The 15,383-nt window shown below is 41.0% G+C and overlaps 1 protein-coding gene and 1 pseudogene across 6 annotated transcripts in view; one reads left to right on the top strand and one right to left on the bottom strand.

The window, feature by feature from the left end:
• Positions 1 to 15,383, top strand: part of KCNMA1 (potassium calcium-activated channel subfamily M alpha 1) — an 818,234-nt gene that overhangs the window by 790,584 nt on the left and 12,267 nt on the right. For all 6 annotated transcript variants that reach the window (XM_027774363.1, XM_027774362.1, XM_006154895.3 and 3 more), the window contains 3 exons: positions 9,101 to 9,295; positions 11,734 to 11,852; positions 15,145 to 15,369. In XM_027774363.1, coding sequence (XP_027630164.1) covers positions 9,101 to 9,295; positions 11,734 to 11,852; positions 15,145 to 15,369 — 539 coding nt within the window. The remainder of the gene's footprint in view (positions 1 to 9,100; positions 9,296 to 11,733; positions 11,853 to 15,144; positions 15,370 to 15,383) is intronic.
• On the bottom strand, positions 10,173 to 10,284 carry LOC114008981 (uncharacterized; annotated as a pseudogene).

The following is a 15,383-nucleotide window of genomic DNA, read 5'->3' as shown; positions in this document are numbered from 1 at the left end:
GCATTCCTGGAACAGATAGGGATGTTACAGATATGGCCTTGTGGCTTTCTCCTGCAAATCAACAGCAGGAACATATGATGAGAGGGAATAATTATGCTGATGGGTATGTGGCTCTTAGAAGATCAGTGATGCCAGCTTGAGCGTGCATACGTGCACATACACATACAAGAGATGAAAAGAAACCTCTCTGTTCTTAGGGCTGATGCTAGCATATGAGTATTCAAGTTTATTTTTCACTCAGGCACAGTATCCTCCAGACCCCAACCCTAATTTAAGTTCCACCTGGACCCTGAGAAGAGAAGATGAGATGTGAACATAAAGGCTAGATTACCCAGATTCAGATCTGGCACTGCCATTTGCTGGCTTTATAGCTTTAACTTGTCTGTGTTTCAGTTTTCTCATCTTTAAAATGGGATAATATAGTACCTACCTCCTAGAGTTACCGAGATGAATAAATTGGTTGTGTAGGATTAGTGCAGTACTTACCCCATGACTGTGACTAAGCTGTATATGTATTTATTGTTGTGATTGTTCTTAATTTAAAAATTCACTGGGTACTTACTCAATGCCAGGCTTTATTCCTTATGCTGGGGATTTAGCAGTAAAGAGAAAAGATAAACACCCCGCACTCATATTGTTTAAACTTTCAGTCTAATGTGCTCAGAGACATGAACAATTAACAATATAAGTAAATAAATGAATAATGTCAAATAAAGATAACTGATTTATAGACTATGAGATAGTTTGAATGGATGTGGAGATCTGGTTTAGCCACAGTGGTCAGAATCAAACTGTCTTCGGAGGTAACATTGAAGCTGACACTGAACATCCAGAAGGAGAGAGCACCTTAGTGGAAAGGGCTGGATGACTTTCCCAGGCAGGGGAAGGAGCAGAGGCTGGAGCTAAAGAGTGATGATGAGCTGGTCATGGTTTGTCTGCTGAAGCAGTTGCTGACCTTCATGGTTGGAATGCAGTAGATATGAGAGGGATATGTCAGAAGCGGTCAGTGAGGCCAGGTCCTTGGCATGTTGACTATTCTAAGTACAAAAGACTGCATCCATGGGACCAGCAGTTAGCATAATGGCTATGTTGCTGGACTCCCATGTAGTCTTCCGTGATTTGAGTCCCAGACTCTGTGGCTGAAAATCATGCCGGGCACATGTGCGTGTGTGCCCAAGATCCCGAGAGGAGAATGGAGGAGAAGGGATTGCGGCATGGCCATCCCTCCTGGGGTGTGATTTCTCACTTTCTTTCTGTCTCTCTCTGTCTTTCTGGCAAGTGCATGCACCCTATAGCAAAAACCTCTCGAAAAATTAATTGATTAATTTTTTTAAAAAAGATTGCATCCAGTTCAGGTTTTAAGTAGTCTGGGAATGAGAGCCTCAGGACTTGGTTAGAGAATACTGTTTCTTTTGGATACCACCAGCAGCATCCCCACATGTCACTGGTTTCCAGGTGTGCTGGCTAGGAGGGTAAACACAATACATAGGTGATTCCTAAAGAGTAATTCCAAATTATTTTTCTGTTTAACACTCTATCCTAGTACAGTCATCTCCAGACAGAAATAAAAAAGAAAGAAAGGAAGGAAGGAAGGAAGGGAGGGAGGGAGGGAGGGAGGGAGGGAAGGAAGGGAGAGAACGACTGAACAGAATGTATTGGCATGAGTACCTGACTTGACATCTTGTATCTAATGGATGATCTATTATAAAAGGCTCAAAATGGCACATTGAAGACTACATCCATCCCATAGATAACGTCTGCATTTCTTTATGTTTTTATTTTAAGTTGTATTTGTTGCCATATTTTCAAATTATAAAATTTTATACAAAATATGGATTTCCAACTTATTTTGGTTAGAGCAGAAGACAGATTCCCACAGAGCAACAATTAGGTGGCACTGAGCAGCTGCTTCCCTAGCCACAGTCCACAGTACTCCCTATTATATTCTACCAAGCCTGTTTCTTCCATGTCCCTTCCTGGCCTGGTGTGTTTCACTGAGCCATCCTTGGCCTTCCAACCATTCACTCATCCTCTGAGTTAGAGGCTGTGCACATGCAGGCCATTCTCTTTATGCCTTTACCATTTCCTAGAGAGATACCACACTCCATTGTCAGCGTTGATGGGGCAGTGAGAAGGCATTCCCTTCTAGGGAATCCTACTCCTAGAGCTAATGAGTTCCAGTCCACACAAGTTGGTGGTGTCGTCCTTATCTTTTTCTCTAGAGAGAAAAAATGTTGTCATTATTTTCTTCTCTTTAGGTTTCATGCAGTTTCAGGTTTGCAGTGTCTACCTAAGCAGGAAAGAAAAAGAAAAAGCATATGGGAAGAAAGGGCAAAGAAGAGCAGAGGCCCTCTTTGCTAGCACCCAGTACATCTGAGTTGTGTTAGAGGCCAACAGAGAAAGCCATCCTATGGAGAGTCCTCTGCTGCAGACTCCCTGTGGAGCCAGAGAGGTGCTTCAGTGTGAGCATATTATGCCAGGTGGATTGTCCCTGCACCACAGCACCCAGGGCAGTGGGTTGTATGTTTGATGCATTAGTATATTCATAAGAAAGGCAATGACTTCAAGTAGGAACACGGCATGTGGCACTGGGGTGTGAATTAGGACGGGTCCTGGCTCCACAAGCAGCCCTCACATGCCTTTCCCACTGTCTCAGTTTGGTCCAAGCATCGAGTACTAAATGGGAAAGATGTTAACAACCCTTAGGACTCACAGGGTAACAGGTTAGGGTGAAGGTACATGAAACTTTTTACATATCACACAAATGTTTCTTAAGATCACATATAACTACGAATTGACTTCTTATATACATTGGGACTTTAAAACAATCACAGAAAATGGAATTGAAGTATGAGTTTATTTTGTGTAAAAAAATTTGAAATCCAGTCATCTTTTTTCATAATACTCATTTTCTACAAACTCTATAGACTCTTCATATACATATATGTTTGTACACACGTGTGTACTCACACATTCTGTCTTAGATATACTTATTTTAAAGAGGTAACATTTGGAAGCTAAGTAGGTAGACAAGTTAGGGATAGCAAAGAGAAATGTTTCTTTTTTTGCGATCAGAGGGCATCGTGCTGACATTGAGGGGCAGGAACTACCTCCCAGTGGGGTGTAGTCATGCCACAGTGCCTTCTCCATTTCCCCTTCCCATTAGGACTTTGGCCACGTACACAACATACCTGGCCTGCTTTTCAAGTCACTGTGACCACAGTTCGAACCAGAGTTAGATGTGGGATTTGGCTTCCTTAGTCACTATGTTATGGCGCCAGCCTGAAAAAATACTTCTGTGTTTTCACCTCTAATATCACAGAGCTGGCTTCTGTTTGCCAGAATAAAACTGATGTTAATAAAACTGGAGAGTGTGACCATCTGGAAAATGGGTCCACGTCATTGACTATCTTAAGTCTACTTTCATTAAGGGCCAAACTCCTGGAGTGTGTTATAGAGAAGACCAAGTTCTATAGTCCAAGCTAATCCGGTGCCGTGTGGTTTCAGTTACATTAACAGATTATGCTCCACGCTCTGTTCCTTACACCCCAGTCAAAAGCTTCCATTTCTACTGCTCACAGAGAGACAGACAGTCCATGAGGTCCTCATGGAGGTGGGCTAGCAGCAGTGTCAGAGTGGCAAACAGTACATGTTCTACTGGACCCAGAACATACAACAGCTGTCACATCAGACCAGGCGGACCCAGGATAAGGAAAAAAAAATCAAGTAGTTTTCATCCTGCATGAAAGAAAAATACTAAAAATAAAAACCTACACCATGAAAACTAGCAAATATAAAAAATGGCAGCTATGACATGGAAAATGACAATTTTAGAGCAATTATAAACGAAAGGCAGAGTGCCATTAAAGTTAAGGCAATGTTATTAAAAGATGTGTTAATTTTCAGTTAAATTTTCTATAAAAGACCAATTAGTTTAAAAGGCTTGACAGCATTAACTGTGAAACATAAGCTCCGGTAATTATACTTTAAAAAAATAAAAAGAGGAAGATGCTCGGGCGTTGGAGATGCAGGCGCGGAGGGGCGTGGGCTGAGCTGGCTAGATGGCGCTGCGGGCTCAGATTTCCAGGAATCAGTTCCTTGATTCTTTGCCCACATTTCATGGTTTCCTCAGTGTTTCCTTATAGGACCCAAGAATGATCACACATTAGAGGCCAATGGGGCCACATATGTGATATGAACTAGCATACTGATGGTAGTGATGAGAATGCCCAGGCATGGGGAGAGGGGACTTTCTAAATTGTTGCATTGCTAGTTGATCATTCTTTGTATAAGCTACCGTTTAGTTGTGTATCAGAAGCTGCATAAATTCTCTTTAACAGTAATGTAGAAATTGCTGCTTTTTTTTTTTAATCCTTGTTCTATGGATGAGGAATCCAAGGCATAGAAAAGTTAATCAACTTCCCCATTGTTACAGTGATTACATGGCAAAGCAGGGATCAAAACCCATGCTAACTGGATCCCGAAGTCTCTACCCGGAATCAGGGGGCCTTGTTAGCCTACTCAGAGGGAAGGCTTCCCTAGCCAGTGTGGAACCCTGACCTCAGACATGTAAGACAATCCTTATTCCTTAGGCTTCATGGATCTCCTGATGGCGGGGAGTGTAACTCTGCTCTTTGGCTCCCCAACCCTTGTGTGACACAGGAACGGCCATCAGGAAGACCTCTGGCCAAAACTTCCCCAGAGACTAACCCTGCCAGGGTTGGAAGGTCTATGTATGAATTCCGTAGAACGTTTCACGAACTTCAAGGAATCATGAACGTGGGCATGCTAAGGTTTGGAGAAGTACAAAAGCTTAGGAGGCAAAAGATCAAGCTTTGTATTACAAACCTGTCTTCAGAATTTTATAATTCTTCAACTCCAGCATTTCTGTTAACCCTGAAATGACTTATGCTTCTGGGTCAGGTGACTTGTAGATAGGTTTGTTCTATCTAGTGTATCTTCCACAGAAATATTCCCTGATAATTGACATTTGAAGTCCTAGCGCCGAGTTTGCCCCATGGTTCTAAAATAGTGTCTCCTATGCAGAAAGCCATGAGTGGTGCCTAATGGCAGACTGTGAATCCCCTGTGAAGCACCCCTCTTTACTGCGTTCACCACATAAAGAAATCTGTGCCTTCCAATGTGACCAACTCAACACCCTTTTCAGGGAGGGCCTTGTCTTCTACCAAATTATTCAGGTCACAATGAAATCTTGCACATGCTCAGAGCACACCCATATGCAATGTTCAAAGTACTTCTTTGCATCTGAGTATTTGAGCATCAAGAGTGTTCTCCTGACAGAAATATATCACTAGTGTCTGTCATTGCAGATTCAGCTGCCCACAGCATTGCTTTTTGATGCCTGCATGGGGAAATTGAAAGAGAGCCACCTGGGACGTAGTGCCAGCCCAGAGGGCTCAAAGATATGAGAAGACCCAGGATTGTTCAGGCATCAGTGAAACCCTTTGACTGACTTTGAAACTGTACCTGTTGATGGGCAGTTCTGAAAGTGATGCTCTCTTCAAATTGCACACGACTTCAGGCCAAACCAAGACCTAGGGATTAGTAGGTGCTCAATAAATGTCAGTGACTGATTGATCAAAAACAATTATGATGTTTTGGGAACCAGCAGTTAGTGTAATGGCTATGTCGCTGGACTCCCACGTAGTCGACCGTGGTTCATGTCCCAGACCCGGTGGCTTAAAATTCACGCCGGGTGCGTGTGCGTGCGTGCCCAAGATCCCAAGAGGAGAATGGAGGAGAAGGGATTGCGGCATGGCCATCCCCCCTGGGGGGTGATTTCTCGCTTTCTGTCTCTATGTCTCTCTCTGTCTGGCGAGCGCACGCGCCCTATAGTGAAAACTTCTAAAAAAAATTATGATATTTCAGTGTAACTGATTTCAACACAGATGTGGAAATTTGTTAAGGTCAAATCCTAAGGATCTAACAAAACAATAAATAACCTGCTAGGTTGATCTTCTAGATTATTGCAATGGAGAACTTGCAGTGTCCTTTATTTAAAAGTATTGGCTGTGTTTTCAATAGAAAAGTCATACATACTCCTCATGGACATTTTGAAAGTACAGAAACATACAAAGGACAAAATTTAAATGGCCTGTATTCCCAACACCAAAGATAAAGACAGCTAATATTTTGGTATAAATCCTTCCAATGGGTAGATCAATATGAAATCATCCAGTTTTCTATCTTGGTTACTGTTTTCCTTTTTAGTTAACATTTTATTCAGAGTATTTCATGATGACATAGAATTATTTATTTAATTTATTATTATTATTATTATTATTCATTTCAACCAGGGAGAGACTCAGAGAGAGAGAGAGAAAGAAAGAGAAAGCCTCCAGGTCCAGGACTCAAACTGCAGTCAGTCATGTGGGTGTCTAGCTCCTTAACCACCATGCCTCCTGCCAGCCTCTATGTCATATTCTTAGGTGTGGACTTTCAAAGTCTTCAAAGGACTTTGTGAGATTTTATTTTATGACTGTATCAGAGTCTAACTATCACTTTATTGTTGGGCACTTAACTTTAAACATTTTTTGTTATAATAAGGATTAACCTTGTGATAAACATTATTGTATGTAAATAGTTAAACAAGTAACAACCTACTGCCTTGAAGTAAACTTACTACCAAAATGACCATTTTGATACATATTGCCAGGTTATCTCCAAGAGACGATTGTACTAGTACACATTTTAATCACTAATGTATAAATGCCTTCTCACGCACTCTGGTGGGTGCTAGTTTTTTCCCCTAAAAGAACTTTTACTTTAATTGTTTTAAAGTATGTCAATTTTAAATTTGTATATAATCATGTGAAGGCATATTTCTTTTGTGAATTCTTCTATAGTTTTTATATTTATAAGAATGCTTGTTGAACAGGAGCACTATCAAATATCCTAAGTTAAATGTTCAGCTCTATTTTTAAGAGTCATTTAATTCATTATTACTATGTTGTTATTATGTTTTAATTTGACCAGCACAAGGTTGGGGGAAGTAAGAAAGCAGTACACCAGGTCCAGGACTTGAACCACAATTGATCATGTGGAAGTTCAGCACCTTACCCACTGCACCATCTGCTGGTCCCATGTTTATCTATATTTTTTGAGGCTGTTTGTGGCTACATTTTTTCCATAAATCTGTATTGTAACATACTTTTTTTGAGAAATTAAATATATATATATATATATGTATACATACCTATATATATGTGTGTGTGTATATATATATCATATAAAACAACTAAGATTATAGGAAAAAATAAAAGTCAACCAAAATTCTATCACTAAGGGTTAATTACTAAGTAAAAATTTTATAACACTACTTACAGTTATTTTTACATAAGTACTTCTACCAGCTTAGGTATCCATTTTTAACAGGAACTTTGAATCATGATTTTTTTTAAGATCCTGCTCTTTTCTTAACGTTTTAATATTATATAATTGTTACTATGCCATTAAATATTCTCTGAAAGCATAATATTAATGTCTGTACAATGGAAGTCATGTAAGTGAATCATTATTTAGTCATTACCATATTGCTGAAAAGTTTTTTCTAGATAACCAGTTTCCCCTTTCCTATGGTGTGTTATGCTTTTCTTATCATATTGGAATAGATCAGCAAATTTCTTTTGTAAAGATCCTGATGGTAAATATTGTAGGCTTTTGAGAACCATGCAGTCTCAATTACAACTACTCAGCTCTACTGTTGTAGCTCCAGCATAGCTGTAGGTAATGCATTTTAAAAAATGGGCCTGTTTTGGTCTTAATAAAACTTTATTGAAACACACACAGACACACACACACACACACACACATACACACACACACACACACACACACACACACACAGATTTGGGCCAAGGGACAGATTTTCCAACTCTTGTGCTTGTATTAAGGTCTCATAACTACTAGGCTTGATTCTTGTAAACACTTGATTGATTTTCTTATTTGTATTATCGTCTACAATGTTTAGTTAGGAAATCTTTAAAATTTTTTTAAATGTTTTTGCTATAGGGCACATGTGCATGTTATAGAGAGAGAAAGAAAGAGAGAGAGGGTTAAAGTGAGAAATCATCCTCTCAGCGGGAATGGACACCCTGCAATCCCTTCTCCATTCTCTTGCCAGGATTCTGGGCATACACATAAACCTGGCATGTTTTCCAAGCCATAAGGTCGGGGACGTGAACTGTACACTCAGCCATATGAGATCCAGCCACCTTAATCTCCATACCACCTAACTGGCCCAAAGAAATTATTTCTTAGATTTACCAAGTTGCTAAATATCCTCTTCTTATTTCATTATTTTATTAGGTACTACTTTATTTTTTTCATTCTTTTGCTTTTCTTAAAGGGAATAAAAATATAAAAGATAATTCTTATAGTGCTTTATTATTGTAATTCTTTTATATTTAAGAGTAACATTATTTAAGGTTCTAAATTTGAATAGCTATAGTCTCAACACATGACACTTTTATTTGTCATTTTAAAATATTTTTTAATTTTGAAGTACTCAGTTTGATTTCCATCAGATTACTTAGAATACTTCTGAAACTTTGAAGTGTTGCGATAGTTTTGCCTATCCTGCAAGGGTCCTCGAAAAGTTCTTCATAGGCCAGTTAGTGGTGGCCTTGTGATTCAGGCAACTGGTTTCTATGTGGCTAACAGCATGGTTCAAATCCAGGACCTGGAGACTTGGAAAACACACTGGGTGGCATATGTGCCCAAACCCTGAAAGGAGAAATGGAGGAGAATGAATTGCAATGTGATCATTTCCCCTATGCAGGAATTCTGACAATCCCCTTTCTCTGTCCAGCTAGAGTGTGCACCCTCTAGTGATTTCTTTTTTTAAAGAAAGTTTATGGAAAATGCATGTTATGGAAAAGTACACATAGAGCTCACACACAGAGAGCCAAGCAGGAGAGGAAAGCATGGATTAATTGGAGGCTGCCGTCTTCATTTCCCACATAAAATTATTTGAAGAGACAGGTCAGAACTTTAAACAGGAGATACCGAGGAAGGTTATAATTTGGATGTCTTTAGGGTATTTGCTTAAAGGACTTTTACTCCTTCTCTCTCTCCCCAGACATACTTCAATGACAATATCCTCACCCTGATTCGGACCTTGGTGACCGGAGGAGCCACGCCAGAGCTTGAGGCTCTGATTGCTGAGGAGAACGCACTGCGAGGGGGCTACAGCACCCCCCAGACACTGGCCAACAGGGACCGCTGCCGGGTGGCCCAGCTAGCACTGCTGGATGGGCCCTTTGCAGACTTAGGGGTGAGTTCACAGCACAGAGGTCCCGAGCCCACTGCTTGGGATAAACTTGATCTGAATGAACTTGGCTCTGACATTAATAAACTAGGCATCCACCTTTCTCACTCCCACCATAAAGAACTGTGAGAGGTGATAGTTGCGGTTTATGTTTATAGCCACTGTACTTTGTGCATAGTAATTCACTTTAATTCCTTTGGCAACCCTTTAAAAGCACACGCTCTAAGGCAACTGAGGCCTGAGAGACTGAAGACTGGGCCTCTCAGGAGTTCCCATCAGGGCACCTGCTTCAGAGCCTGCTTGCTTGCTCATTCCTTTGTGTTCTCAGTGTCTTCTGCCATGAGATGGAGGGGACAGGTAATGCCAGCATGTGGCCAAATTCAGGAAACCTTTCCACAAAGTCTTACATAGGTCAGGGGTATTCAATCTCAACTCTGTAGCAATAGCACATAACAACACTCAGCTCCAGACCCTAGGGTTCCAGGCTATTGTATCTGAGCAGGACCCAGGCACTGGTGGTTCTTAGGCACCAAGGGAGATATGTGTATCCAGAGCCACTGGCCAAACAGCATCTTACGTGGATCCTGTAATGCCTCTAATTAAAAACTTAGGCCTTGGGGACCAGCAGTTAGCATGATGGCTATGTCGCTGGACGCCCATGTAGTCGACCGTGGTTTGTGTCCCGGACCTGGTGGCTTAAAACTCACGCCGGGCACGTGTGCGTGTGTGCCTAAGATCCCAAGAGGAGAATGGAGAAGAAGGGATTGTGGCATGGCCATCCCCCCTGGGAGGTGATTTCTCGCTTTCTGTCTCTCTTTCTCTCTCTGTCTGTCTGGCGAGTGCATGTGCCCTATAGCAAAAACCTCTTAAAACAAACAAACAAACAAAAAACAAAAAACCAAAAACTAAAACCCTAGGTCTTGTCACTTTTCAATTAGCAATAATCGCGCCTCGGATAAACCTCATTGGCTACGATACTGCCACTGCGCAAAAGCTGGTCTTGTCACTTTTGATGTAGTCTTGACCCTTATTCCCATCCCAACCTCATGGATGTATTCAAGGGATAAAGCCATAGTCATAGAAACCCATGAACATGTTGCACAGTGGTAGTCCCAGCTACTCCAGAAACTGAAGCAGAAGCATCATGAGTTCAAGGCCAGCCTGGGCAACATAGCAAGACCCTATCTCAAAACCAAAAATCAAAATCTGGGCCAGCTGGTGTCATGGTGATTAAGGCAGCTGGATTCTATATGGCCAACTGTGCAGTTGAATTCTGGACCCAGTATCTTGAAGAACATGCTAGGTTCATGTGCATGAGGGTTCAAAATTCTGAGAGGAGAATGAAAGAGAAGGTATTGCAGTGTGAACATGCCCCATGAAGGGTACTTTCTCACGTTCTCTCTCTCTCTCTCTCTCTCTCTCTTTGTCTCTCTCTGTCTCTCTCTCTCCAGTGAGTGCATATGCCCTCCATCAAAAAACAAAAACAAACAAACTTGTCTTACAAACAATAATAATGTTATCTAGAAAGTTCAAATTATAAAAAAGGTGGCAAGGAAAGGGCCATTTTCCATTTTTCCTGAAACACTGATGCATTTAGCTGGATTATGCACTGGGACCTATTTTCAACTAGCTTTCTTGGAAAGGGAACTTCCTCCACTAGTGGGTCTTTTTACCTATTATTTATATTGATACATTTTAACAGGATAAAGACTCTAAATATTACGCCTATATGGAAATTCCAATAATTAGAAGGACAAGTAGGGTTGTTTTATTTCCAAACAAACCTTTGGCTGGGCTAAGCTAGCATTGCCAAGTGAATGCCTTTGCTTTCTCTTTCTACATCAGGCCCTAGACCCTGGCATGTTGGGTGTGAACTGATTAGAACTGTGAATCCCAGTTATTCATCCTGCCAACCCCCAGCTCCTGGGGAAATGCATTCTATTCCACCCTTGCCATCTCTGAGGTCTGTAAATTGTGCTTTTCACACAGTCCTTACCTGGAAGAGTCTATTGCCATAGGACCCTCACAGTGGTTTTCATTATCACTTGGACCATTTTGACAACATGGTAGGATCACAGTGGTTACAGCTAAACTGGGGCTGAGCATAATCACCATTTTGCAGAACTGACTTCTTTTCTTCAGATGAATGTACATCAGAGACTTTCAAGATTTACACCTTCGGTTAATGTGAGGGTGAAGTATACTCTCCTGAGAGCTCTATTGCTACAGGTGGGAAATGGAGAGATGCCAGAGGAAAACACCATCACTCGTATTAGGTGCAGACTATTGACCACATTGACCTCTCCAGCCATAGTCCCTTGGCACAGACCCTTCAACACAGGAGACACCCAAACAAGACTTTAGGAAAGATCCTTTTTCCTCTGGACCTAGACTTTCAAGCAAATCAAAAGGATGTTTCTTTCTGCTCTTTTGTTATCTCCCAGGATGGTGGTTGTTATGGTGACCTGTTCTGCAAAGCTCTGAAAACGTATAATATGCTTTGTTTTGGAATTTACCGACTGAGAGATGCCCACCTTAGCACCCCCAGTCAGTGCACAAAGAGGTGAGTATCTGTTTGCACTTCACTCTCCCATCGAACACAGACACAAAATGCCGTCTCCTGTCCCTTGCTATGAAGGCACAGGTCTGTACACATGCCACCAACATGCTAATCACTCTGTCTGCATTAAATTCAATAATGAATTTAGATTTTTATGAGAAACATTTTTTCTTTAATTACTAATAGCAGATGTAAAGGCACTGTGGGAAGAATATAAGTTTTGTAGAAGAATTCTGTCGCTCAGTTATAAAAGTCTGAATGGAAGCAGCTGTCCCAAACTCCGGTTCCTGAGAAAACCTCTGGTAGTACCTAATTCAGAGATGTCTCACATTGCTAATGTGTAAGATAAATTATTCCTTTGTCATATCCTAGAATCCCGTATTTTTATTTTATAGATTCTTTAATTGACTAATTTTTTACTTTTACATATTTATTTTTTTGGAAATTACATATTATCATCCTAAGCAGAAAAGTCACAGTTTAGGCACATGACTTACATTTTTTTTTTCTAATGTGCATTAAAATAAATTTATTGCTGGCAAAAATTAAAAGCTCATCCTAGAATTACCCAAATCAGCAAATTTGCATAATATATCCCAGGAATAAAACACTACAGAGATGAGTGTTTCTCAGCCCTACTTGCATATTAAAACCACCTGGGGGGGAGGGGCAGCAGATGTTGCGGTGATTAAGATGTTGGACTCCCACATAGACAACTGCAGTTTGGGTCGCTGATCTGGCAGTGTGAAAATCATGCTGGGCGTGTGTGCATGCATACCCGGAATCCCAAGAGGAGAATGGAAGAGAAGGGATTGCAGTGTGGCCATCCTCCTTACGGGGTTATTTCTCACTTTCCTTCTCTCTGTGTCTCTTTCTGGCGAACACATGCACCTTAAAAAACCTTAAAAAAAGAACCTACCTGGCACCCCATCCCAGATGCTCTGATTACTCTGATTTAACTGGCCTGAAAGGAAATATTTAAGTGTATATAATTTTATACCTAATGAGTAATCTTTAAAAAGTTCATAGAAAATGCATACTATGAAAATATTATGGATGGAGTTTTCAAATTTTGCACTAGAATAAACTTATACTTTTAACTCAACTTTTCCACAAACCTTTTGAATTGCCCCTCACATAATGCCCAGAAAGTTTAGCATAGAACCAGAATCAAGAAAAATTATGATGGACCAGTGAGTTCTCAAAGTTTAGCAAGTATGAGCTTGTGAAACACAAACTGCTGGGCCCTTCTTTCAGACACAGTAGGTCTAGGTTGGGGTTGCTCCAGAATTTGCATTTAAAAAAAATTTTTTTAGAGTTTTTTGCTATAGGACACTTGCGCTCACCAGAAAGACAGAGACAGACAGAGAGACAGAAAGTGAGAAATCACCCTCAGGGGGGATGGCCACGCCGCAATCCCTTCTCCTCCATTCTCCTCTTGGGATCTTGGGCATGCACGCACACATGCCCAGCGTGAGTTTGAGTCACCAGATCCAGGACTTGAACCACAGTTCACTACGTGGGAGTTCAGCGACATAGCCATTACGCCAACTTCTCGTCCCTAAAATTATTTAATTGATACATAATAATTGTACATGTTTATAGGGCACAATATCATATTTCCCTTTATATATATATTGGGTCATTGGAAAAATCATGACCTATTTTTTTCCGTATTTTTCTATGCAAAAAGTGCATCATGGCTTTTCTGATGACCTAATATATATCATGAAATGACAGAATCATGGCAATTAGCATATCTAGTCATGTCATACATTTGTCATTTCTTAGTGGTGAGAACATTCCAAATCTTTCTTCTAGTTATTTTGAAATATACATTATTGTTAATTATAGTCACTCTACTATGTAACATAATGCCGGAATTTATTCCTCCTGTCTTTTTCTATTTTGCCAGAGAGCACATGTACTTGCCAGAAGGAGAGGCAGAGAGAAGAAGGGAGAACACACCCTCTACCGGGATGTGGTCACGCCTCAGTCTCTTTACCATTTCTCCATCTTGTTAGAATTTTGGGCACACACACACACACACACACACACACACATATCTGGCATGTTTTTTAAGCTGCTGGGGCCAGGATTTGAACCACAGTAAGCCATGTGGGCTCTCTCTCTTCACCATTAGTTGAATTCTTTAGCCAGTACCGTCAAGCTATGACATCTTTGCTACAAGGCCACCCTATTTCTCCTGTCTAACTGTAATGTTGTACAGTGACCAATATCTACCCATCCTACCCTCACCTATCCCCTTCCCAGACTCTAGTAAATGTGTACAGTGGAATGCCATTCAGCCATTAAAGAAAAGAATGAAGCCCTGTCATTTAAGACAACATGAATGAATTTAGAGGATATTATGTTGAAAACACAAAATGACCACACAGTCTGTCACTCACAAGTGGAATCTAAAAAAGGCGATCGCATACAAGTAGAGAGTAGAACAGTGGTCATAAGAATTTGCATCTTTAAAACATATTATGAATATGTTTTTAAATCTTCTTTTTAATTAATTAATTTATCTGGTATGATTTTCAAGCTGCTGGGTCCGGGACTTGAACTGTGCTTGGCCATGTGGGAATCCAGCACCTTAACCATTATGCCACCTGCTGGCCCAGAATTTGCATTTTTAAGATGTTCTCAGGTGATCCTGATCTGTCTGGTCCGAGGACCACACGTGGAATTCTGCTGTAGATGTAACCAAGTGATTATTTCAGATTGACATTGCCCAGAGGAAGTCTGATCTGATTGAGAATAGTAAAGCAAGACTGATGAATAGGCGGGGGTGGGAGGTGGTGGTGGTTATATTCCCCTATAAACTCCCATGAAATGATTTCTACAAGGTAAAGTGTAAGGGAATCCTAAGTAGACAGTAGGCCATAGTAAACAAAAATTCCCATGATGTTTGTCTCAAATTGTCAGAAATTTTAGAATAAATGTGCAGTATAGTCTATGAAACCTCCTGTAGTTGACCTCCTTAGGATGGAAAGTGAACTCAGCTTTGTGGAGAAATGGCACATAGACCATTGGAAGGACAGTTGGATTTCCCCATTTCCTGCTATATTTCAACTTCTCTGTGTGTGCTCATGGCTGGCCTCCTCTGCTGAGTTAAACAGATGAAGGTTGTTTTAACATAGAGAATGTTTAAGGCCTTAGATCAACTCGAAGTGCCCCATACAGATCCTCTGATAGACCTGGCTCCCAGGCCGTGCCTTTTGATTGAGAGAGTTGAATTCTGCACCTAGTACTCTCAGGCTGTGACATCTTTGCTTTCCTTGTCTAGGTATGTCATCACCAACCCCCCCTACGAATTTGAGCTTGTGCCGACGGACCTGATCTTCTGCTTAATGCAGTTTGACCACAACGCCGGCCAGTCCCGGGCCAGCCTGTCCCATTCTTCCCACTCGTCGCAGTCCTCCAGCAAGAAGAGTTCCTCTGTTCACTCCATCCCATCCACAGCAAACCGACAGAACCGGCCCAAGTCCAGGGAGTCCAGGGACAAACAGAAGTACGTGCAGGAAG

Source organism: Tupaia chinensis, unplaced genomic scaffold (assembly GCF_000334495.1).
Source record: "Tupaia chinensis unplaced genomic scaffold, TupChi_1.0 Scaffold000424_1, whole genome shotgun sequence".
Classification (NCBI taxonomy): domain Eukaryota; kingdom Metazoa; phylum Chordata; class Mammalia; order Scandentia; family Tupaiidae; genus Tupaia; species Tupaia belangeri.
Note: the sequence above shows the minus strand (reverse complement) of the source record. Positions and strands in the feature narration are given on the sequence as shown.